Source organism: Lepidochelys kempii, chromosome 11, assembly GCF_965140285.1.
Source record: "Lepidochelys kempii isolate rLepKem1 chromosome 11, rLepKem1.hap1, whole genome shotgun sequence".
Lineage (NCBI taxonomy): Eukaryota > Metazoa > Chordata > Testudines > Cheloniidae > Lepidochelys > Lepidochelys kempii.
In genome coordinates, this window is record NC_136390.1 from 34,273,745 (window position 1) to 34,297,924 (window position 24,180).

General features: G+C 42.9%; 1 protein-coding gene across 2 annotated transcripts in view; it reads right to left on the minus strand.

The window, feature by feature from the left end:
- The window catches only part of DPP4 (dipeptidyl peptidase 4), a 74,563-nt gene extending 60,717 nt beyond the window's left edge, over positions 1-13,846 (minus strand). Inside the window, exons 1-5 of one of the 2 annotated variants that reach the window (XM_073305626.2) lie at positions 13,631-13,846; positions 13,071-13,155; positions 2,857-2,955; positions 2,133-2,227; positions 1,951-2,025 (exon numbers count right to left, since the gene is read on the minus strand). In XM_073305626.2, the coding sequence (XP_073161727.1) occupies positions 1,951-2,025; positions 2,133-2,227; positions 2,857-2,955; positions 13,071-13,155; positions 13,631-13,636 (360 nt within the window). In that variant the 5' untranslated portion in view covers positions 13,637-13,846. The remainder of the gene's footprint in view (positions 1-1,950; positions 2,026-2,132; positions 2,228-2,856; positions 2,956-13,070; positions 13,156-13,630) is intronic. The other variant, XM_073305625.2, reaches the window with a different exon arrangement.
- Between the last annotated feature and the right edge of the window lie 10,334 nt (positions 13,847-24,180).

Below are 24,180 nucleotides of genomic sequence, written 5' to 3' on the forward strand. Positions count from 1 at the left end.
GGTGATCATCACTATAGTGTCTGAGTGCTTCATAATAGAGCTGTCGATTAACCACAGTTAACTCACACGATTAACTCAAAAAAATTAATCATGATTAAAAAAATTAATCACAGGTTTAATCGCACTGTTAAAAAGTAGAATACCAATAGAAATGTATTAAATATTTTGGATGTTTTTCTACATTTTCAAACATATTGTAGTCTGAGTTGTAATTAAAATCAAAGTGTATATTATTTTTTTATTACAAATATTTGCACTGTAAAAATGGTAAAAGAAATTGTATTTTTCAATTGACCTCATACAAGTACTGTAGTGCAATCTCTGTCGTGAAAGCACAACTTACAAATGTAGATTTTTTGTTGTTGCATAACTGTCCTCAAAAACAAAACAATGTAAAACTTCAGAACCTATATGTCCACTCAGTCCTACTTCTTGTTCAGGCAATCACTAAGACAAACAAGTTTGTTTACATTTACAGGAGATAACGGTGCCTGCTTCTTATTCACAATGTCACCAGAAAGTGAGAACAGGCATTTGCATGGCACTTTTTAGCCAGCATTGCAAGGTATTTACTTGCCAGATATGCTAAACATCCATAGGCCCCTTCGTGCTTCAGCCACTCTTCCAGAGGACATGCTTCTATGCTGATGATGCTCATTAAAAAAATAATGTGTTAATTAAATTTATGACTGAACTCCTTGGGGGAGAATTGTATGTCCCCTGCTCTGTTTTACCCACATGCTGCCATATATTTCCTGTTATAGCAGTCTTGGATGATGACCCCGCACATATTGTTCATTTTAAGACCACTTTCACTGCAGATTTGACAAAACACAAAGAAGGTACCAATGTGAGATTTCTAAAGATAGCAACAGCACTCAACCCAGGTTTAAGAATCTGAAGTGCCTTCCAAAACCTGAGTGGGACAAGGTGTGGAGCATGTTTTCAGAAGTCTTAAAAGAGCAACACTACAATGAGGAAACAACAGAACCCGAACCACCAAAAAAGAAAATCAACCTTTTGTTGGTGGCATCTGACTCAGATAATGAAAATGAACATGCGTCAGGCCACACTGCTTTGGATTGTTATTGAGCAGAACCAGTCATCAGCATGGACACATCTCCCCTGGAATGGTGGTTGAAGCATGGACGGACATATCAGCAAGGGGGTTCACTGAAAGCATGGCAAGATAGGCTCCTTCATCGGATTTCTACTGTCTAGCCCCAGCCCAACCTAGAGCAGCCATTACAGGAAAAGTCCAGCTTCACCCCTGATGTCTTGGGCTGGAGGTGACATGTTCAGTCACTCTGTGGGGATGGCGCATGTGCAGTCTAATCAACACGAAGAACTCCGAGAGGCTCGCACATTCTGAGTGAAAGAATGGACTCTTCAGAGATTTTAGCCGCTAAAACCTAAGCAGTCTCTTAAGCATGTGCAACCTGCAATTTTTCAAAGGCTTATAACTTGGCCAAATTTGGGTGCAATTTCACAGCAACAGAAAAAGGCACATTCCTGACACAAAGGCCACCCCCATGCCAAATTTCAAATCCTTGCTCCAAAGCACAGGGGTGCTAGCATTTCTGAAAGAAAAGGTCATCAGAATTTCTTTTAACATTGGCAAAACAGACTTCTCCCTGATCTTATTCTCAGAAATGGGAGGACCATTTTGGCTGAAATTTTTCAGAACTGAGCCTGAAGCAGACACTTGGCATGGAAATCTTCAGCTGAAACTGTAAAGTTTGGCGAAGTTATAAGCAACTGAAAACTGGGTCTTACAGTGGCAAGTGTTGGACAACTTTAATAGGTGGTGCTACCAGCCCTGCCTATCGTATCTGTCTGCAGCAACCAAAAGTTTAAAATGAATTCAAATTTTCCTTTCCCTTCTCTCTTTTTCTCTTAGTGCTTCTATAAAATACAATAGGCATGAAAAAAGAAAAAGCATGCTAGTACCTTCACATAGTTGTACTGAAGAAGAGCAAATTTTTGGTCAGGAGATAAAATAGCTGTGGTCGCTCCATATGTGGCCTATCAACAAAAGGGAAGAGAAAAAACATCACACATTGATTACATAGAGAAACATGCAGCAGTACTTTCTCCAAAGTCTGAGATGTACAGTAGGTGAGCAAACATACTAATGTGCTATTTTTCAGAATTTCTGCGAGTGTTTGATCCTCAGCATTTACAAGCACGATGTCGTTGTCAGCGGTTTTGTGCAGGTATTGATTTCCTAAAGGAACAAGAGAAATGTCATTAGGCAACAATAAATGAAAATGTTTCTTAACATTTATGATTTTCCATCTAATATTATAAAGCTGACTATATAAAACAGAACTCATTCAAAACTCTGGGCCTTTATGTAGTGGGAAGGGGCACAAGCCACAAAAGCCAGTAAGAAGTGCAGTCCCTATGTTCGGAGGAGCACAGGGTCTGCTCCCACCTTACTCCCCTGGGGAAACCATGACACCAAAAGGGAAGAGGAACCTTGCTCTGTCTCCTCCGGTTCCCCACACTGACCCACGGAGTAGGATGGATGCACAGGGAGGCGTGTGTTATTCCCCATAGAAAGGTGAAGCAGATGATGTGCTCTTCTGGCATCCAGGGGTAGATGTACCTCCACATCATCAGCAACACAGAGACATGCCTGAAGGGTGCAATCAAGCCCTATGTTTTCAATTATTTTCATTCTGCTTTTAGTATTATTGGCATCATTCTACTACAGCAACCTAAAAAACATTCAGACTTTCCCCTACATAGCAGCTACCTCTGAGCAGTTAGGTAAGTACAGCCTGCCCTTAACATGAACATCAAATATCAGAGGTAGGCAGAGATAACATTCAATCAACACAGACCAGTTACCTGAAATCCATTGTAAATTATATGTTTTGTATCTAATGTCACCATTTAAATAATCCTGTAAGGTAAACGGTCTACGTGGGTCAGACGTGGTATCTTCAGCTGGAAGAAAGAAAAGGAAGATGTGGATACTGCTGTGACCTACCCAGCCAAAGCTAGAAATAGGTGGGTCTTTGCTACAGGTATAATAACACATTAACCATCCTTGTGTAAAATCCTAGTGGAGACAAGGCACTGTAGTTTTACTGTGAAGTAAACCAACAACAGGGGCCAGAGTGCTGCCCTTGCCAAGCCACCTTGTGGTAAAAGCCCCAGGTGCCTTGTCTCCACAAGGATTTTACAGTGAGATAACAATGCACAACAGTTATCTCCCTGTAAAAGCACCCACCTCTGTGGCAGAGAAGACGTAGCCTTAATTTCTCTGCCCTGCCTATCTTATAAAAGGTGAAGATACTTATTCAAAAGAGAAATAACCAACCTTAGTTTCCCTCCCCTCTGTGCCTACTCTTGGGATTCACTGCTGTCTTCTTTACTTTGAATATTACCTGTTTGCTTTAGACACCTATTATGGGCTTGATCCTGCACAGCACAGATGCACAAGCACAAGGTAAAAAACGATGGACAGATCAGGAAGCAAGATTAATGGGATTCTGGATATGGATAGAGCCCTCTTTAATGTTTTTAAATGAAGTAAATACTAATGGAAACTGCGTGATCATGGGAGACTTTAACTTCCCAGATATAGACTGGAGGACAAGTGCTAGTAATAATAATAGAGCTCAGATTTTGCTAGATGCAATAGCTGATGGATTCCTTCATCAAGCAGTTGCTGAACTGACTAGAGGGGATGCCATTTTAGATTTGGTTTTGGTGAGTAGTGAGGACCTCATAGAAGAAATGGTTGTAGGTGACAACCTTGGCTCAAGTGATCGTGAGCTAATTCAGTTCAAACTAAACAGAAGGATAAACAAAAATAAATCTGCGACTAGGGTTTTTGATTTCAAAAGAGCTGACTTTCAAAAATTAAGGAAATTAGTTAGGGAAGTGGATTGGACTGAAGAACTTATGGATCTAAAGGCAGAGGAGGCCTGGGATTACTTCAAGTCAAAGCTGCAGAAGCTATCGGAAGCCTTCATCCCAAGAAAGAGGGAAAAATTCATAGACAGGAGTCATAGGCCAAGCTGAATGAGCAAGCATCTCAGAGAGGTGATTAAGAAAAAGCAGAAAGCATACAGGGAGTGGAAGATGGGAGGGATCAGCAAGGAAAGCTACCTTATTGAGGTCAGAACATGCAGGGATACAGTGAGAAAGGCTAAAAGTCAAGTAGAGTTGGACCTTGCAAAGGGAATTAAAAGCAATAGTAAAAGCTTCTATAGCCATATAAATAAGAAGAAAACAAAGAAAGAAGAAGTGGGACCGCTGAACTCTGAAGATGGAGTGGAGGTTAAGGATAATCTGGTCATGGTCCAATATTTAAACAAATACTTTGCCTCAGTCTTAAATAAGGCTAAAGAGGATCTTAGGGATAATGGTAGCATGACAAATGGGAATGAGGATATGGAGGTATTACCATATCTGAGGTAGAAGCGAAACTCAAACAGCTTAATGGGACTAAATTGGGGGGGCCCAGATAATCTTCATCCAAGAATATTAAAGGAATTGGCACATGAAATTGCAAGCCCATTAGCAAGAATTTTTAATGAATCTGTAAACTCAGGGGTTGTACCGTATGACTGGAAAATTGCTAACATAGTTCCTATTTTGAAGAAAGGGAAAAAAAGTGATCCGGGTAACCACAGGCCTGTTAGTTTGATATCTGTAATATGCAAGGTCTTGGAAAAAAATTTGAAGGAGAAAGTAGTTAAGGACATTGAGGTCAATGGTAAATGGGACAAAATACAACATGGTTTTATAAAAGGTAGATCATGCCAAACGAACGTGATCTCCTTGTTTGAGAAAGTAACAGATTTTTTAGACAAAGGAAACACAGTGGATCTAATTTAGCTAGATTTCAGTAAGGCGTTTGATATGGTGCCATATGGGAAATTATTAGTTAAATTGGAAAAAGATGGGGATCAATATGAACATTGAAAGGTGGATAAGGAATTGGTTAAAAGGGAGACTACAGCAGGTCATACTGAAAAGGTGAACTGTCAGACTGGAGGGAGGTTACCGGTGGAGTTCCTCAGGGATCCGTTTTGGGACCAATCTTATTTAATCTTTTTATTACTGACCTCGGCACCAAAAGTGGGAGTGTGCTAATAAAGTTTGCAGATGATACAAAGCTGGGAGGTATTGCCAATTTAGAGAAGGATCGGGATATCGTACAGGAGGATCTGGATGATCTTGTAAACTGGAGTAATAGTAATAGGATGAAATTTAATAGTGAGAAGTGTACGGTCATACATTTAGGGATTAATAACTAGAATTATAGTTCTAAGCAGGGGAAGCACCAATTAGAAGTAACGGAGGAGGAGTAGAACCTTTGATTATTGGTTGATCACAGGATGACTATGAGCCGCCAATGTGATATGGCCGTGAAAAAAGCTAATGCGGTCTTCGGATGCATCAAGTGAGGTATTTCCAGTAGAGATAAGGAGGTGTTAGTACCCTTATACAAGGCATTGGTGAGACCTCATCTGGAATACTGTGTGCAGTTCTGGTCTCCCATGTTTAAGAAGGATGAATTCAAACTGGAATAGGTACAGAGAAGGATGATCCGAGGAATGGAAAACCTGTCTTATGAAAGGTGTCAGAGTAACAGCTGTGTTAGTCTGTATTCGCAAAAAGAAAAGGAGTACTTGTGGCACCTTAGAGACTAACCGATTTATTTGAGCATAAGCTTTCGTGAGCTACAGCTCGCTTCATCGAATGCATACTGTGGAAAGTATAGAAGATCTTTTTATACACACAAAGCATGAAAAAATGGGTGTTTACCACTACAAAAGGTTTTCTCTCCATCCACCCCACTCTCCTGCTGGCAATAGCTTATCTAAAGTGATCACTCTCCTTACAATGTGTATGATAATCAAGATGGGCCATTTCCAGCACAAATCCACGGTTTAACAAGAACGTCTGGGGGGGGGTAGGAAAAAACAAGGGGAAATAGGTTACCTTGCATAATGACTTAGCCACTCCCAGTCTCTATTCAAGCCTAAATTAATTGTATCCAATTTGCAAATGAATTCCAATTCAATAGTCTCTCGCTGGAGTCTGGTTTTGAAGTTTTTTTGTTGTAATATCGCAACTTTCATGTCTGTAATTGCGTGACCAGAGATTGAAGTGTTCTCCGACTGGTTTATGAATGTTATAATTCTTGACATCTGATTTGTGTCCATTTATTCTTTTACATAGAGACTGTCCAGTTTGACCAATGTACATGGCAGAGGGGCATTGCTGGCACATGATGGCATATATCACATTGGTGGATGTGCAGGTGAACGAGCCTCTTATGAAAGGAGACGCAAGGAGCTTGACTTGTTTAGCCTAACTAAAAGAAGGTTGAGGGGAGATATGATTGCTCTCTATAAATATATCAGAGGGATAAATACCAAAGAGGGAGAGAAATAATTTAAGTTCAGTACCAATGTGGACACAAGAACAAATGGATATAAACTGGCCATCGGGAAGTTTAGACTTGAAATTAGACAAAGGTTTCTAACCATCAGAGGAGTGAAGTTCTGGAACAGCCTTCCAAGGGAAGCAGTGGGGGCAAAAAACCTATCTGGCTTCAAGATTAAACTTGATAAATTTATGGAGGAGATGGTATAATGGGATAACATGATTTTGGCAATTAATTGATCTTTAACTATTCATAGTAAATAGGCCCAATGGCCTGTGATGGGATGTTAGATGGGGTGGGATCCGAGTTACTACAGAGAATTCTTTCCTGGGTATCTGGCTGGTGAATCTTGATCACATGTTCAGGGTTCAGCTGATCGCCATATTTGGGGTCGGGAAGGAATTTTCCTCCAGGGCAGATTGGAAGAGGCCCTGGGGGTTTTTCGCCTTCCTCTGTAGCATGGGGCACAGGTCACTTGCTGGAGGATTCTCTGCACCTTGAAGTCTTTAAACCATGATTTGAGGATTTCAATAGCTCAGACATAGGTGAGAGGTTTATTGCAGAAGTGGGTGGTGAGATTCTGTGGCCTGCATTGTGCAGGAGCTCAGACTACATGATCATAATGGTCCCTTCTGACCTTAATATCTATGAGTCTATGAACATGTGGTTTATACAGCTACCATTGTATTCCTGCTGAGTAGAAAGAGTTAGGGCCAAAATAGTAGCACATAACTCAGCACCCCATTTGTATGCTAAGGATCCCACTTAAATCCATGTCTCGAGACACACCCACACTCAGCCCTCTATTTTTATTCCCTATATTCTTGAGGGTAATGAAGCAGGCACACAAGGCTTGAGGCCTGTTACCACTTAGGGTATGTCTACATTGGAGGTAGGGGTATAACTTCTGGCTCAGACAAACATACCCACAGTAGCTCTGATACAGCTAGCACATGAAAAATAGAAGTGTAGCCACAGTGGTGCAAGTGATATGTATATCCTATCAAGTACATACCTAGGGTTTCAGACAGGATCATGTTTGGAGATGTTAGACCCTCCCACTTCTCACACCACTATTTTTAGTTACACTGCTATTTTTAGCATTCTAACTGGATGAAATTATACCTCCAGCACCAGTGAGACATACCCTCAGTGCAGAGGACTACAACTAGTGCTTAACCTTATTTGTATCTTTGTGCAGCATCCACTCACCTTGTGTTTCCTACTTCACATCATGCAAGGATTTCCCAGCCTATGCATTTTTCCAAGTCAAAATATTCCCAAATATGATATGAACGTCAGCCTTTTCATTCACTAGTGTTTACGGCACTTCCTGTCCCCACTGCCTCAAGAACTGAGGCTATGTCTACATGGCCCTGCAGTCCAGACTATGTAGGTGTGAACTGCAGCATACACTAGCATACTGCATTGTAACTTCCCTGTGTGGATGCTGCAAGCATGAATTAAAAGGTAACATGAAGAAGGTACCTTTTAATTCACACCTGCAGAGTCCACATAGGGGAGTTACAGTGCAGCAGGCTAGTACACAGTGCATTCACACCCCTGTAGGCCAAACTGGGGGGGGGCGGGGGAGCTGCCCCAGTCCTCTTGCTTAGTAGTGAACAACTCTGACTCACAGTCACTGAGCTGTTCCCAGAGGTACTTCAGCTCCTGTATAGCTTAGCATTTGAAATACAGTATATACCACAACAGATAAAGTTAATGAATTAAGACCCAACTACTCTGTTCTGGTCTCCCCAACAATGAAGTAAATGGGAGTTTTTCCATTAGCTTTAGTGGGACTAGGATCATGGGATCTAGACCACCACCTCACCACTCAGCCTTCATGAGTAGATGCAGAGTTGTCCAACCTGGATTAATTACTTTAATGTAAAGTTGCTTCTGTATTCAATATGAAACCACACATTATAATAGCAAATGCTATTAAAGTTCATATATCCTTGTAGAGTGTATAATTTACTTTCTGTCAAATGGTTAACAAACCCAACTCTAATAAATGGCTCAAATGAAACACATAGGAGCAATAAAACAACCAATGCAGAATTTCTACTTTTGAAAAAAAGTAATTAAGTCATAAAACTCTTACTGATCAGTTTATAGTGGAAAATCTGATTAATATTTACCCTCTTCAATAAAGGACATATTTACATAGCTTATACAGTGCTCACACCACAGTATCCAAGTGCCCTAACAGTGGCAATCATTGCAGAAACAGGCTGCAATATTAAAACTGAATAGCAGAGTAAATTCTTAGAAAACAGCAAGTTTGCCATGGACTTCAGTTGGGCAAGGATTTCACCCTTTGTGTAAAGTACCTTTCTTTCAATATTTTCTATAGGTTTCACAGCACCAACTAGTAACTAATTTTTGCAAACTCTTAAAGGTAACTTACAAAGGAAAAACAATAGTTGGTTTGTGCCTTTCCTTGCTTCTTTATGCTTTATAAAGGAGGACTAAAACTTTGGAAGTCAGGTCTATCTCTCCTGTTTTTCCTGAAAGGCTTGATGGATGACTGGAGACCTAGAAGGTTGAAACCTCATCAACTGAGAAAGGGAAGTGATTTTTTCATTCCAATTGTTTAAAACTTATTGTTAATATCAGTTTAAATCAAAAACCTGAAAACACATGGGAGAAAAAGACTTTGATAAAAGACTCAAAATCCTTTTAACTAAAGGTTAACCCTTCCACCCCAACATTGACTCTGAGACCGCCTCCTCCTCCAGCAAAGGCAGAGAAGGCTAGATTTGCCATTTCAGATATTTTAAAGGGGACAAGAACCTCTTTGGCCCTTTGTTATACAAAATAAAGAAACAAAAAAAGAGCACAAACCCTTTTAATAAAAAAAACTGTGTAGGTCATTTTTAATACAACCGTGGAAGTGGAATATGGAAGATGAGTGTAAGATATTTAATGATTCTGTAAGCATTTCAAGTTTAATCTACTTCAAACAATAAGCATATGCATTATTATACGCAAAGCCAAATTAATAGATTGCAAGAAATAATTTACTCAATGAACTTAGCCTGGGATTTTCAATGACGCCAAAGAGAAACGTGTTATACAGGAGGGAAGACTAGATGATCCCAACGGCCCCTTTGCCCTTGGAATTTATGAATTAAGTGTTCAACTTCCACCGAAGTTCAGTTCTTTGGGAAAATCCTAGCCCAAGTCTCTCTCTATTTATGGACAGTCTGCAAGCAGATCATGATTTCCTCACATTAAATGATTCCCAATTAACAAAATAATATCTTTGAAAATTATTTTACTAAGGCCTTGTCTACACTACAGAGTTCTGTCAACAAAAGTTATGCCAACATAGAGCAACTATTTAATTAAACCGCTGTTACATGTACACACTATGCTCCTTGTGTCGGCAAAGTGCATCCACACTAGCAGCTCTTGCATCGACACAAAGAGCAGCAAAGTGCACTGTTGGTAGCTATCCTAGCGTGCAACTGGCCGCAGGATCCTTTGGGAAGGGTCTGCAATGCCTCATGGGGCAGGTACAGTAGCACATGATGCGGTTTTCTCAATCCCATCATTCCACTAGATTGCCAGCGGCTCTTCCACTGAGGTGTCAGGAAGAGGAGGGGAGAGAGCATGTGACAGGGAGTGTTGGGGACGGTGAGACAGAGTGTGTGTTTGGGGAATGTGTGTGTTGGGGGAGAATGAGTGTGTCGGCATGCTAAGTTCAGACAGCAACTGGAACCAACCAATCCTGAGGGTGGAGGAGGGGGACACCCCCACACACATCAGCCCCTGCCTCACAAAGAAAAGGAGGGGGGGGCGCCTTAGGGGAAAGAGGAGAGCAAAGGGCCACAGTTCCAGCGCTTGTGGCCATCCCCCCCTTCTACACAGGTTCCGGCACTCCTGCGGCCCCCAAATTGGCTGAGGCATTGTCCCCTTCCATACTAGCCACTGATTTTGAGTCAGCGGTGAAGGGAATGCTACACTCCCCTACTCTTCCTCCACAGGTAAAACGGCTCCATCCAAGGCTAACGGTATTGTGGTGCTCTGCATCTACTGTAACATGGGTCTGGCCTTCAAAAGCCATGATACAGCCATATTACTATTGCAAATAAGCAGTGCTCAATTCATAATGAAAGAGGTGCCAGGGCTCAAGAAATTTTTTTACTTTCATAACTGACATGGCAAATCCAGAGGTGCCAGAGCTTTGAACTTACTTACTTACTTAGAACTGTCAAACCTAGACATGTCAGGGCTCAGGCCTGGCAAGCCCTGGTACAAATTAAGTTCTGCAGATAGGGATTATTTCACACGCTTATAAATGACAGTCACTTCTCAGTTAAAAAGTGACAGCAGTTTAACACCACATAGCAACTCTACACAACAATTTAGATTAGAAATAGGAGAATACTGTATCTCAGTGAATTTACGGTGAAATTTTAGGTACATAGAATTGAATTAAAGAGTTAGTATATGGCCAGGACAATAGATTTAATTCCTTACATAAAACAGAAAAAAATCTGCAGTGTCTAAATAGGAAGGATTACACACGGAAGCTATTTTACAGACCGTTACTGAAGTCTAGAGTGTTTTCAATTAAAAATTGGATTTGAGTGCATATAAACATTTGTACACATCTGATTACAATTTGAGTAAGTGAAGACTAAATATTTAATTTTACTAGCTTATTTTAATGCACATTCTTGACACCAAGAAAAGGAGTACTTGTGGCACCTTAGAGACTAACCAATTTATTTGAGCATGAGCTTTCGTGAGCTACAGCTCACTTCATCGGATGCATTCCGTGGCTTTCGTGAGCTACAGCTCACTTCATCGGATGCATTCCGTGGAAACAGTTTCCACGGAATGCATCCGATGAAGTGAGCTGTAGCGCACGAAAGCTCATGCTCAAATAAATTGGTTAGTCTCTAAGGTGCCACAAGTACTCCTTTTCTTTTTGCGAATACAGACTAACACGGCTGTTACTCTGAAACCTGATTCTTGACACCATTTTTGAACTGATGAAAAGAACTGGCTATGATGTAATGTTGTTATTATTGATTAATCCCAGTTCTCATTGACAATATTCCAGCATCCTTCTCAGTCTGAAAAAGAAAATACTTTGTCCCACTTTTTTATTAGCCTCTACAAATACTGGACACATGAAGGAACTGCTGGCAAGCTGTCCCAGGTACTCTGACAACATGCTGGCAAAATCACATGCACCTCAGGGACTATCCCAAACCAGGTTTATCACATAACGTCATCTTCCCACAATGCTTCCTACTGCTTACCTAAACATAAGTACCACATCAATCCATCTGCCAAAATGTTCCCATGTACTTTCCTGCCAACCCACAAAATCATTTCCTGTGCTGCTTACCCCTCCCCCCATAACTGCCTGATAGAGTTGTCCCAATTTTCACTTTGAAAATCTTATTTTTGATAGACAATCAGGCAGGAAAAAAAAACAGATAACCAACCACCAACAAAAAACAAGCATCCTACTGGAGCAAATCCTATCAACAGAATACCTTCAAGAGTTGTACAATAAGACCCCTAATTTCTATTAATATCTAGTATTACTTTAAAAATAATTTATATAAATTGTAACACTATATTTCAATTATATACTATGTTAATCTCAATTTTTGCTCCAATTCATTGCTGTACCTTTAATTTAAACTGTGGAAAACCCAAACCTTCTTAGTATATCTAAGTGCTGGACAGACTAGTTACTTTAAGAATACACAAACTATTTTCTGTCAAGCCAGTATATCTGTAACCCTTTCTTAATATTTACATTAAAAAAGAGACTTGTACAATGTCTACTTTACAGTGGGAACACTATTTCTCTCTGGTTTGTTACAAGTCTGTAATGTTGAATTCTATACTGTTATAACTAGTATAACCTGTAAAAATAAAAAAAATAAGTTGATATGTAATTGCATCCTATCAACTGGCAGTTCTTCACTGACTAAACATTGATTTAATATGGTTTTAGATTAACGTCCAGGACTAGCGTCACACTGGAAAACACAAACTGACCAGAGTCCAAAAGTCTGTCTTTGATATCTCTCTGTTCCTTGATCTCTGTGACAGTGCTATATATATGATATCATACATTTATGTAAAGTTGGTTTGGTTTTGATAATGCTCTTTTAATGGGGATGTATTTTCTTATCTCCTTCAACGTGCCACACAAGATCAACAGACTTGAATTTTACTGTTCGAGCTACAATTTTCACTCTCTAGTGACTGGAAAACAAGATGCTGCAAAGTGACACATTTTGATTATACTTTTTGGTGTTTACCTGGGAATTGAGATGGTTGATTATTTTAATTTTCAGAGGGGCTTCTCACCACTGGAATCCAGAGACAACTTCAAAAATGAGCTGGCCTCCAGTTCCTGCCTGAATGCACATTAGTCTCACTGTCTCCAACCTAGCAATTCAGCAAGACCTTTGCTGGGAACACTTTCCAGAACTCAGGGGGAAATAGCACACTCTACTTTCTAGCTGTGGATTCACTATACTCTGCAGAAAATAAAGTCTAGCAACTCTGGACAAATAACTCATTGGAATTCTTGAGTTTTCTGCAGCGATCAGTCTAGTTTTCTCACTCACAGTATCAGGGTCTCTTCAAAGACGACTATTTTAAAACTTACTTTTTGTCAGTAAAACTACAGGAACAGCTATGGCAATAACAATCACTGCAATCGCAAGCAACCCCAACAGATACTTCACTACTGTCTGGAAAACACGAAAAAAAGGGAATACAAAGTTAGACGTGCACGACGTGAGTTGATGTACCAGCGTGTATAAGGCAAGTGACTGTTTCAGAGCTGGGCCGGCGTGCGGACCAGCGTGTATGGTTGTGCACTTGGCCTGGTTCCAGGGGCAGTTTATTGCACAGTGTGCGTTTGGGCGTGTGCTGTGTAGGGGAGTACCGCCGTATCTTTGTGGTTAAGCACCACAATCTCTTCCTCGCAGAACAAATACTCCTTCGCATCCCCCGTGCCTGGAACAGAAACGCGCAGCCCAAGCCCCGGGTGAATCTGCTCACGTACAAAGAACGCTGCATTCACGTTAAGCGCTGCACAGCCCGTCCCTGGAACTACGCTCCTGCCCCGAGCCCCAGGCAAGGGCCCTTCCAGTTACCTCTGGCTCTAGCTGGGGCGGGGGGTGAAGCAGCCGCCCGCGCGGGGCGACACAGTTACTTACTGACCTTCATGACTGGGAGCTGCGGGAAGCGGACCCTGCCCCAGCGGGTGCGAGCGGCAGAAGCAGCGAAGCGTCTTCCTCTCTGGCACACGCGGCGGACTCCCGCCTCCCCAGCACCTAGTTAAACATTAGCGCGGCGAGGGCTCAGTCCGGGGCCGCCCCGCGCGGAACCCCCAGCTGGCTACTCGGGCGGTGAAAGGGGAGCCGCGCGGTGGGCGTGGCCGCGCGGGCCAGGGGGCAGGGCTGGGTGTGGCGGGGAGAAGCCGAGCAGCGGCCCTGCGGTGGGGCGCGGGCTCCAGCGGAGTGAAGAGGTGGGGCACAGGCGCGTAGGGACAGCCGGGCGGGGAGCGTGGCCCGGCGCGGTTCCCAGCGGCGCTACAGAGCTGGGGAAAGCAGGGCAGGCTGAGTGCGCCTAGCGGGTGGGGGCTGCGCTTGGGGTAAAGACGTGTCTGTGGGGGGCGGGACTCGGGAGGGTGGTGCCCAGTGGGGCGGGTGAGAGTGCGCTGCGAGCGGCGGGGTTGCGATTGCTCCCCGTCGGGGTGTAGAGGAGCGGGGACGGTACGCAGGCTGCTAAAGTTTCCTTCACTGGTATGGAACCATCACTAACCAGACACTGGGGAAGAGACACAATTGCAGCAACTTTCTAGCGCGGAGTCCAGGCCCCCTGACGATCTGCCCCGGGGCGGGGACCGGCTGGTGCTGCTGCTGCTGGCAAGACCAGATGCGCCGGAGCATTCTGTCTGCAGGATCAAGTGTTTTCTATAGTCCAGGGACTCTCAAACTTCATTGCATTGCGAGCCCCTTCTGGCAACAAAAAATAATACTTGACCCCAGGAAGGGGGACCAAAGCCCAAGGGCTTCAGTCCCAGGTGTGGGGCCTGTAACCTGAGCCCCATCACCTCTGGCTGAAGCTTGGGCTGTGGGGCTCAAGCTTTGGCCCTGAGCCATGGGTCTTAAGCTTTGGCTTCATCTTCAGCAAGTCTAATGCCAATCCTGGCATTCTCATTAAAACAGCATCACAACCCACTTTGGGGTCCCAACCTAGAGTTTGAGAACCGCTGCTTTAGTCCTTTTGGTCATATTTACTGTTTTCATTCAGTAGCTGGATTCCCAGGGAAAGCAAATCAAATTTTGTCTGTGTCAAGTCCAAAATTCAGAATAGTGAGACATATATATTTAAATAAATTACATATATATTATATTATTTGTCTGGATGATATAGACTGCATGTTATACCTACACAGGGTGACCTGCTGCTCCCATTAAAGTTGATGGCAAAACTGCCATTAAGCTAAATTGAACTACATTCTCCTGCACTCTGCTTCTCAAAGAGCATTCATACAACGATTCCATGCACTTTAATTAAGACACTTTAAATTCACATCTTTATTTAATTTGGCTCAATTTCTCATGTAGACAAACTTGAAGAAAAACATTCCTTGCCACCAGTGACTGATAAAATTAATATACCAGGGATTAATGAAAGATAAAATGAATAACCTGTAAATCAAAATGAAATATCGTATCGTGGTCTAAAAGATAAGTATCAGCAACTTGTTAGAAATCTAGGGTTTTTCATAACAGTACTTGGTATTACCGGTAGATTCTAGCCACAGAGTTTGAATCCGGATTAGATCCAAATCCAAATTTCTGCCAGATTAGAGGGTGTGAATTTCTGTTTCTATTTAGGCCCATCTCTGCTTAGTTTTCCTTGCTCAAAACACTTAATAAATACTAATGAATCATCACAACAACCCAGGGATGGAGACAAACTGTTGTATCCCCATTATACAGATAGGAACACAGAATAAAGAAAGTATGTGACTTGCTAAAGTAATAGAGGAGTCATTTCCAGAGCCTTGGGAGAGAGCAGGAGTTTCTGGTATTTAGTCCTGTTTTCAAAACACTAGACAGAACTTTAAAGTTATGCGGCTTGTAGTGGATGTTCCAACCTACTTCTCCCTCTACACCAACACAAAATGCCAGCTTCTGTATTTGGGGCTGGAAATGTATCCTTGATACATCACCCCAAAGAGTTTTACACACATTATGTCTCCCAGTGCCCAGAAAAGGAAGGTGGTGTTTATACACACTTCACAGATGAGTAATGCAAAGGGAAGTGTTTTCCTCTGCTGACTCCCAAGCCACTCTTCAAATCATTACACAACACTGCCTCAAGCGTCAGATGAGCTGTTACATATCATCAACTTCTGCCATTCTCAGCTACTTGCATGCTAAAAACATCTCTAACATACTGTGCTAGTATGGCCTTTGGTCTTGACTCATCTTGGCAGCTACACTAAAAGAAGCCTATGAGGAGCATTTTCCTGCTTGTGGTCAAAATCAACTACAATTGCAACCGATAGCTCAAACTCCTGTCAGTCTTGTGACACCACCCACAGGAATGTTACTAAGCTTATAACCCATTCCTATTTTGGTGATACTGAGTGATTTTCCAGTGCCAAATGGTGAATAATTTGCATGAGGGAAGTAAGTGTCTAACCGAACATGGCGCATACTCCCTCAAACCATACAGTGGATCAGACGCTTGTCCAGTTGGGTTCATGGGTCCAGATTCTGATCTATTACACCAAAATAATCCATGGAGTTCAAGAGAACAGCACATGACCTACAGTTACTCCTCATGATAACAAAACAACCATTGTGTATAGCTCAGAAATACTTGAAATTCTGCATGCCTGACCAATACCCAGATCTAGAGTTCATTGGTAATGTCTGGTAATTTTATACCTTTTGAATTAGTCGCTCAGCATAATATGAAGCTTGCAAAGTTCTTCCAGCCAGGTCTAGTTGTTTTTAATCTCTACCCCATTATTTTTGTTTTGCTTACCCTATAGCAGAGATATTTATGGCATGATATCTTTTAAGTGAAGTTCTTTTGGCAGCAATTAACTTCTTCTCAGCAGGATTATGACCCACGACAGTGACCTGTAACTTGTCCATGTTTTGGACTGAGGGAATGAGCTTATTCGTCTTTCGCTAGATATTGTGACACATACTGGGTCGTACTGGAACATAGTGAAGAGATACAGACTGAAGTACAATAGGCATTAGATACACATTAGCACAACTTTCTTAAATGAAGCCACTGGCCGCATGCAGCCACCAGGGGCTTTTCTTGTGGCTGCGACCACCTCCTGGGCAGTGATGGGTGGGGAGGGGGGTTGTCAAAGCATGGCCCCCTCCCCCTGCCTCCTTGTTACTCCTGGATGTGCTGCCCTGCACCGCCTCTGGGGAGAGGTGGACACAACGCTGCAGGAGCAAGGTGAGTTCTTTACCCCTGTTGGGGGGAGGGGGTTTGGGTGTCAGGCTCCAGCAGCTGAACTTCAGGAACCTGGGTGTGTGGGCCCAGGCGCCAACCATGGGGCAGCAGGTCCTGACCTCCCTGGCTCTGGCCACGTGGCCCTGACCTCTAGCTGCAGGGCTTCAGTCTCCCGTCCTTGTGTGGCAGCAGGCGCTGGCTCCTGGCTCCAGTCCTGGGCTCCAGACATGCAATGGCAGGTGCTGGCGCCAGGAGCCAGCCCAGCCCCACCCGCCTGGCCGTGGGCTGCAACCATAGGGCTTTGGGTGACAACCTCCGGCTCTGGCCATGGGGCAGCAGGTACTGACCCCCAGCTCTGGAGCTTCAGTTGGCCCGTGGCCCCCAGTTCCAGCTGTGCAGTGGCGGGCGCTGGCCCTGGGCTCCAGCCGCACGGCCCGAGCCTCTCATGTTGATCCCCTGCCCCAGCTGCACAGCAGCAGGTGCTGACTGACAGATCTGGCCGTGTGGCCCCAGCCCCTGGTGCTGATCCCCTGTCCCAGCTGCACAGCAGCAGGCGCCAACTCACAGTACTGTTCCCAGGCTCTGGCCATGCAGTGTTGGGAGCTGGCCCTGGGTGCTGACCCCTGACCTGGGCCGTGCAACAGCAAGCACTGGCTCCAGCCACGTAGCAGTGGGCGCTGACTGCTGACTCCTGACTCCAGCCACGCAGCCCTGGGCTCTGACCGTGCGACAGCAGGCAGTGGCCCCAGGTGCTGACCCACAGCTCCGTCTGTGCGGCAGCGGGCTCTGATCCCTGGCTCTGGCCACGCAGTTCCTGTTCCCAGCTTCAGGCTCTGGCTGAGGGCACTGAGCCCCGGCCCTTGACGCATGGCAGCAGACACCAGGCCCTGGCTCTGGCCACATGACAATGGGGCTCATCACCCACTCCCATCCAACCTGGCCCCCCGCTGCCTCCCACGGCCCTGTATCCTTCACTCCTGGACCCCAGTGCCTTCCTGGCCTCACATCCATTCCCCATTGCCCCCGGTCCCCACTGCCTCACCCAGCCCCGCATCCATCCCACCATCACCTCTGGTCCCTGCTGCCTCCCACTTTGGCCCCCGCATCTGGGGCTTCCTGAGAAAAGTGATATTAACAAACATGCAAGTATCACTTTTCACAGCAGACTTACTAGGTATCTGTGAAAAGTGATACTTGTATGTTTGTTAATATCACTTTTCATAGCCTCCCAGGTAGCTACTAAGTGTACTGTAATATTAACAAATATACAACTGTCACTTTTCAAAGCAAGCCCCGGGACCCATTAAGCCCTGGATGGGGAGTGGAAGGGCAAAGGGGGAGGCAGCATTATTTTTATTATTGAGTCTGCCAAAAAAACCCTACAAATATAAATTACAATGTTTTGGCTGTGTCTCTGTGCATATTTAATTGTTTTTCCTAAAGTTAATTAAGTATTTTAGGAAAAAGTGTCAGTGCGGCCACCAGTCAGAGTTGGCGGCTGCACTCTGAGGCCACCAAAAATTTTGTTGTGTGAACACCTGCATTAGTACATAGCCAGGGTAAATCTGGAAGGGAAAAAAATACAGATGCGAAGGACCAAGTGGTTAGGGCCACTTTCCTATCTTCCCATGCCATGTTCAGCTTTACGTGCTACTTTGACTACTTCCACACCTCATTCCCCCTTCAAATACCCTTCCCTTAAATCTATGCATTTAAGCATTTCTAGGGTGTCAATTGCTACAGTATCTAGGCCTAGTTTCATCTTTGACCCCATCTCCTCCATCCTTGTTATCTTTGAACATTTCCATCTTAGGCCATTCATCTCTCCACCCCCATCACTTCTCCATTCTGTTTATGCAGAAATGAAGCCTGATCCTTGGAAGTGGCGTCACACAAGATTTTCCCCTTATAGCTGGGTTTGGTAAAGGGCAACATGGAATTTATCAGGCACCCTATGCTTGACAGAGATTGCCTTGTAAATAAAATCATACCAAAGTTTGAGAACCTTGACCCATCACTTCTAGCAGCTGACTCATCTTTCTTTCGTACAATATGGACTTGCCCTCTTAGACTGTAAGGATTTTTGACAGTAGTTGACTGAAAACTTTAATATCCATTTTTTCTTTAAAACCATAACATTTTCTTTTAGTCAGAAATCTAGACTTGAGAAGACAAATTGGGTCTCCTATACACTAAGGCAGAATCAGATTTCCTGCAATAAATCCCAAGTATAAATTGTTTTATTTTTTTTAACAGCCCTGTGATGGGGCACACCCCCATTCCAATCAGGAGATGGCTAATGATCTCCTCTGGGCTCAATCAGTACTAAATAGGCACACCTGCAGAGCCTGTGAAAGCTGAAGAAAGCAAGCTTAGAAAGGAGAGCTTGATACAGACAGGGGTAGTAATCAGAAGGGACGTGGTGGTGCCCCAGAAGTAGGTGGCTCTTGTGCCCTTCCCCCGAGCTGACAGGTCTGTGCTGCCCATATGAACTTAACAGGACAAGCTGATCACTGCAGGAAGGGTGTTGAAGATAAACCCCAACCCGGGGTCCAGATGTGCCAAATTGCCATAGACAAATTGGACCTTTACAGGAAACTCAGATTGAACTTCTCCTTAAGTGAAAGATCCCTATGCCTGAGAATCCAGAAAGGCTAAAGTAAGGTTCCCAAGTGGGGAAAGGACTTTGGAAGGGAAAGAGAGACACTGAAACTATCTGAGTGTTGTCCCAGAGAAAGGCCCAGCCTATCAGGAGCCCGTAGATTGTATTGAACACAAAAGATTACATTCTTTAAATTGTACTCCTATCTTGTGTCCAAAAGTTACACCCATAAGGGACTTTTCGATCCCCTTTCTTTCATATCTTGTGTAGATGTGTTGCTTCACTTGGATAGATGTATGCACAGAAAGAGAGGTTATTTGCAAGCAGAAAGTGAAACCAAATTCTCAAATTGCTCTTTGGGGAATGCTTCCACATATACTTAATGCAATTACCAAATGTGTTGTCTCCTTTATACTTTTCTAGCCTCAGCAAAGCTAGAGAACACATTACTCTATATTTAACTGGTTAGTTCTGCTAGAAATACATGGATAAATCAAATGGGGAAAAAGCCACATTATGGAGGTATTGATATGCAGAACTAGAAACTATTATTTGAGAATATATATATATATATATATATATATGATCTACATTATAAATACAATGTGTTCAAGAGTGTATGGCTATGTGAGAAACACTGTGACAAAGCGTGCATTATACTGGTATAATGGCATGCCTCAATTGTTTTGCAAGACTGAAGACAAAGTGCTTATAGTACTTGAGTAATGCCACCACAGAAAAATATATCCCAAAATGCCATGTTTATGTAGGAGACAAAAGAACAAAGACCCTGAGTAATAGCAAACAAGGGACAAAAAATATAGTTATCAGAAATGTGAGAAATACAGAAGAACGTATGAAAAAATAGGCATTGGTCCTGTTTCATTATGGCTCACTGGCCAGCTTTCTGCATTATTACAGAGGAGTGGGAGCAAGCTCATCTTCTCACATTACCTATTATAGCATAGGGTCAGTTAGTCTCAATTTGATTCTCAGTGTTTAATCTGTCATTGATATCCCAGCATGTATTGTTGTTGTATTTTTAATATAACTATGAGAGCGCTAATTTCCTTCTTCTTTACTTAATGTTACTTAAAAAATCTGTTACATGAAAATAGCTCATGTTTTGTTATTCTTGAGTAGGGTTTAAGATAAAGGACAAACAAAGGTAGGTCTTTACATTGTTTTTAATAGTATCTTTTTCAAATTTGATCATTTATATTACTGGGAATGAAAGTGTTAATGTCTCCGTAGGAAGGGTCTGAGTCAGGAAAAAACATAATTACTTTGGAATTTTTTCCCTGCATACTTTGTTTTTAATTTTGAGGCTAAAAAGGCCTAGGGCCAGGTTCTATGCTTAGTTACACCAGTGTCTGTTTGGGAATGTTTTAGGCAGAAGAAAGTGTTTAACTGCAAGTTAGGAAGAAAAATCAGAGAATTCATATCCCATTTTTCAGGCATTATTTTTCTGTGAAGCTTTGTATCCTAACCCTGACCTGGCATCCCTTACTCGTGGAAGAAAGGGCTCATACTTGATTACGTTCTATTAAGTGGGGCATTTAAACCAGTTATTTGATATCTTCCTCCTTCCTAGCTCAGCGTGATCAGGAAACCTGGGGTTAAGAACAGAGTAGTTAGCTCTCCAAAACACCTATCCAAGCCAGAGTAATTAAAACATGATGGAAGTGGGGCTATGTGCCAGTGAGTTCATGGAGTGGGCTACTGAATCTTTCACATCTGGTCACTGGTTCCACTGTTACTCAGACTGGCCATGAATTAAAGCAATTAACTTGTTAGCTGTTGTGATGACCCATGGGAAGTGCGCTGGAGGTCTTATTCCCAGTTCCTAATGAACATGTGTTCACCCCACAGTCAGTAACCTTCTTGGCACTTAGCAGACCAAGAAGAGAATGGCTGTGGAGGTCAAGTTTCCCCTTCCCCTAGATGTGACTTCCTCTAGGCCAAAGCTAAATCATACTGACAAGGCAGACAATCTTTTAAACTATCCTTAGTCTCATCCTCCTGTCCTATTTTAAAAGGTGTGTGCCACCCCCATGCAACCTGGTGCAGTCAGGCACAACACTGCAGGTGCAACTTGCCTTAATTTCACCAGTTGTGTTGTCAATAAGTTCACCAACACCTTTACATCACAAAGTGGCTGCCTTCACAGGTCTGATTTATTAACGGAAAGTTCAATAGAAACACAAGAAAGAGCTTCACCTAGCCTTCTTACAGAGAGGCAGACTCCCTGGAGCTATCAGTCCCATGTCCAGGCTTTTTACCCCCAGCATACACACACACTTGACCTTGATTTCTGGAGCTAGGGTGGATTTCAGGCTTTCCTCCCAAATGTAATTCATCTCCTGGTAACACACAGCTCCTTGCAGGCTGGGCCTCCTGCAGCAATCCAAGAAGTCCCTCAGTAAGCAACTTTTCCTGGAACCTCATCGCCTCTCAAAAAACTTCCTTCATTGACCTCTGCTAGCCTTTTACCAGGTCCAAGTGTTTTTTAGCCAATAAGCTGCCAACCATCCACATAGGCAATTAAAACTACTTACAGATGGGCTGACATGGGCTTGTTCTCCTTAAAGAAGGCTGTTGCAGGTAGACTTGGCTCTGACCCCCTTAAAGGGGCCAACTACCCTGTTGCATATATCTATCCTCTCCCTGATATCCCGGATGTCCTTCCAAATAGATACTATGCCCTTTTAATTAAGTAAAACAAACATAATTAAAAAGTCAGATGTAAAATATCTCTCCTAAGATGATCTCCAGTCCTCTCTAACTTACAACTGGTTCTTCTTACTGGGTTAACAGTTGTAATATGGGTAGTAGCCACTGCCAGTTAGTTCTTTCAATGTGCCCATCTCATTTTGGAAATTTCATTTATTACATGTGGCAGAAGGCATTTTATCTCAGTTCTAACAACACACCCATGGTGCCCAACTGTTACAGCATCTTTGGTTTCCTTCCTTATAAAATGAGATAGTGGTACCCAAATGGGCAATAGTGAACAACATGCTGATGTTCCTGCCTGGGTGGTATCTAGGAAGGTCTGGAATCTACACTCAGATGTATTTGTTTATTATTATGGGCAGAGGAAAAAGGGTCAGGCCTATTTACAGGAAGTTCAATGTTATAATAAAATGAGATGTGAAATAAGAGATGAATTACAAACAGTTTTTTTTTTTGTAAATAACAGTAAAAAGAAGGAAACCTCAAGTCTTGCACTAAAAAGCAGCTGAGGCTAATCTCATATTTACTCTGAATAAACAAAAAGCCAAAAGGCTCAGCACACATAGAGGGGAGGCTCTGTATCTCAAATACAATTAGGAGGGGATGCAGTATAGAACTTCTTTATGAGACTTAAAGATGAGGAAAACCTCAGTTTTCAGGTATCAGAGTAACAGCCGAAGTGAGCTGTAGCTCACGAAAGCTTATGCTCAAATGAATTGGTTAGTCTCTAAGGTGCCACAAGTCCTCCTTTTCTTTTAGTTTTCAGGTAGGAATTAATAATCCACTGTATGGTGTCAGAACACAAAAAGGAATAAATCCAATTTAATTATGAATGGCATTACTATTTTTCAGTGCCCCCAAAAAGCACAGGCAGAGGGTAGGAATCCGTTCTATTCCATACAAGACAAACGTATGGAGTGACACTACTGTAGCTGTAAAACCTGCAGCGGTGGGACAACACTCAGTGAGAGTTCCCATAGGCCCTCTGTCTGCAGAAGACAGAGGTATGTAGAATGTCTCCGAGAGAGTGAGGGAGTGGTAATTGCTACAAAAAGCAGCATGCACGTATCCCAGCACTACCCCATCTGCCAAGTAGCAAGAGGTGTGGGACCAGGCCCTGTTCTACCAACCTATGCTCTCTTTGGGCACTAACATTTCCCCCCTCTTTGTGCTCGCAAAGCTCAAGCAGACCCCCATTTCACTTCACCCCCAAATGAGCACCTGGACTGCAGAGAGCCCCATCTAAGTAAATAACTGACAGCTGCTGAGAGTCCCCTCCCCATATGGTTGGCAGAGAAAACTTATTATTTTAAAGGCGTATGAAAGCCGGCTTAGCTTCCAACCTTCTCTACAAATACAGCCCTCACAGTATGTAAAGAGCAAACTCTATTAACAAACAAACCATGAGAAAACGTAAAGATCATTTCACACTGTCTCCCCAAGCTGTTATAAATCCTCCCTCAGAACTGCTCAGCCCACACATACAATTAGCCATAACCTGTTACAAATACTATTCCTTATAAACCAGTATAGCACACTACAGGGGACACCCAGAAGTTTCTCTGCAATGCACAGTCATTACCACTGTGCATTCACAGAAGATAAGTTTGCTACTCTGTTAAAGAGTCAGTACATCACAGTTTATTAATTTAACTGGAGTGAATATCCCTTCCCTTCAAAACTGACAGCTTTGCTTACTGCTAACATGTAATTTGAGGTAAACCCATATTCCTTTGTCTAGGACAGACCTGTTTATTACCTTTACCTGGGCTAGGCTGTCTGGACTTAAACATGTTCTAGTAACATCATACAGAGGGAATTCATAACTTCACATATGATGTTAACATATGTATTTTACAATGATAATAACCAGAATGTTATTAGCTTTCATATGATGCCTCCCAAGGGATATTTTGTACAAATATTATTGCAG